The sequence below is a fragment of the Sinocyclocheilus anshuiensis genome, unplaced genomic scaffold (genome assembly GCF_001515605.1).
Source record: "Sinocyclocheilus anshuiensis isolate Anshui unplaced genomic scaffold, SAMN03320099.WGS_v1.1 scaffold1847, whole genome shotgun sequence".
Taxonomy (NCBI): Eukaryota; Metazoa; Chordata; class Actinopteri; order Cypriniformes; family Cyprinidae; genus Sinocyclocheilus; species Sinocyclocheilus anshuiensis.
In genome coordinates, this window is record NW_015549666.1 from 96787 (window position 1) to 98862 (window position 2076).

General features: G+C 42.0%; 1 protein-coding gene across 1 annotated transcript in view; it reads right to left on the reverse strand.

Annotated features, from left to right (window-relative positions):
• Positions 1 to 375: 375 nt before the first annotated feature.
• LOC107660303 (zinc finger protein PLAG1-like) overlaps positions 376 to 2076 on the reverse strand; it is a 43306-nt gene continuing 41605 nt past the window's right edge. The window contains exon 3 of the mRNA XM_016449585.1: positions 376 to 1516. Within this exon, the coding sequence (XP_016305071.1) occupies positions 568 to 1516 (949 nt within the window). The 3' untranslated portion in view covers positions 376 to 567. The remainder of the gene's footprint in view (positions 1517 to 2076) is intronic.

Genomic DNA, 2076 nt, shown 5'->3' on the forward strand with positions numbered 1-2076 from the left:
TTGGTTGCCTTTGGCTGTAAATAGTTGTGACAAAGTCACTAAAACGGTGGTAGTTCAGTACCCAACAGTTTATGAGCCATACATTAAACAACAAGATGGAAACAACGTTAGACTAAATATATTTTAGTTTTGCTGGAACTTCAACACCACTAGAAGTTTAAAGTGTTAATGAGTTAAAAATGTTAATCTCTCTCTCAGCATTTTGAGAGCGAAACGTCACTACACACTGAGCTCTGCTCTTATAAATCACATAACCATGTATTTAACGTTCAGTTATATTTGTCAGGTGATTGGCATCCTCCATTGTTAAAATGATTGCTCAAACACCTCTAGATGGAAAATAAAATGAGTATTGCAATTTCAACCTCTTGAATGACCAAAAGTGTGATACTGTCCTCAAGACTTTCCTTAAAAATGTGGTACTGGCTTGAGGAAGCAGACTGCTGCCTTGCCAAGATTTGAGAGACTCTATGCTTGTATAAATTTGATTAAGGGCTAAGTTGATAATAAACATAAGAGTGTTTTAATAAGTGCTACAAATATTGTAAGTGTGTGAATGTATTTGGGTTACTGGAAGGCTTGGTGGAAGCGAGGCAGGGTGGTGGTTGTATTCAGAGATGGTGGATGTGTATAACTTCTTGTGAGTGCATTGGTTTGTGACAGTGTGTGTGAATGTGTGATTGTGTGAAGGAGGCTAAGAGGCTCTGGTGTGTCTTGCATGGGAGTGGTCAGTAGCCCCTCCTCCTGGCTGTAAGCCACTCCCAAAGTAGGCCCTGCCCCTTGGTTGTAAGGCAGAAAATTAAACAGTGGAGACAGGAAGTCCAGGGACGATGTCATCTCTCCAGTCACCGTTGCAGAATCACTCAGCTTGGGTGTATCTTCAGCCTGTAGCTCTAGGAGATAACTTTCAAGTTCCGCCCTCAGTGGCAGCGGTGGCGAGTAAGAAGCATGACCTATTGGATACCTCAGAGAGAGTGGCCCAGATGCTGGCGAGGATTGTGACTCTATCAAATCTACAGGCTCTGCCTTAATACTCAGCAGCTCATGAGCGTGGCTTTTCTTAACATGGCGGGTAAGATGGTCCTTACGGCCGAATCGTTGTGCGCAGTACTGGCAAAGGAAGTCCTTGCGTCCTGTATGCACAACCAAGTGGCGTCGCACATCCTTACGGGTGTAAAAACACCTTTCGCAGTGCTCACACTGATGACGTTTTTCCTTAGTTGTGGTAGCACTTTTCCCTGCATGCCCACGGAGGTGCTCCAGCAGTAGGGGAGTGCTTGGATATGACTGCAGACACACCTGGCAGGTGAGGTCTCCACGGTGTGCGGCGTGAAGGGCTTGGTGCCTTCGAAAGCCTAGTTTGGTGTTGTAGCTCTTGCCGCATTCTGTGCAGCTGAAAGCCTCCTTGTTGGGGTTGTGTGTGTGGAGGTGGTTCTTCAGGTGATCTTTACGGTGGAACATCTTCTCGCAGTAGCTGCACTTGTGTGTCTTTTCTGGCGAGTGTGTGGCCATGTGCCTATGGACACAAATATGCATTAGCGTGCATTGACCATATAAGAAACTGTTAATGTCCAAATGTCATAAAACTAAATTGAGTATATCTGGTCTTGCTTAATAAGATTTCACTAAGTTACAGGACCAACATTCTCATCTAGCAATCAATCAATCAATCAATCAATCAGATTTTAGGTTTTAGCTTGGGATGGGATTGCAGTTTGGGGCTTTAATATTCCTTTCAATCAATTATTACCTTCAGATATTAGGTGTAAATTAGGATTAGGGCTCCAACAATTTAATAATATAATTTCCCTCTGAATTTTGTGGTAGTTAAAGGGATAGTTTACACACAAGTTTGATGATGTTGTTTCGACCCGATTTAGTTTCAGAATGATCTTATTTTGTGTTCTGCAGAAGAAGGAAATACAGGTTTGAAACAACAAGAGGGTGAGTAAATGAGAGAATTTTTAATTTTAAGTGATCTATCCTTAAAATGGTTAAGATTAAAGGAGTCATATGATGCTATTTTAAAGATCATTATTTTGTGTATTTGGTGTAACAGAATATGTTGACATGCTT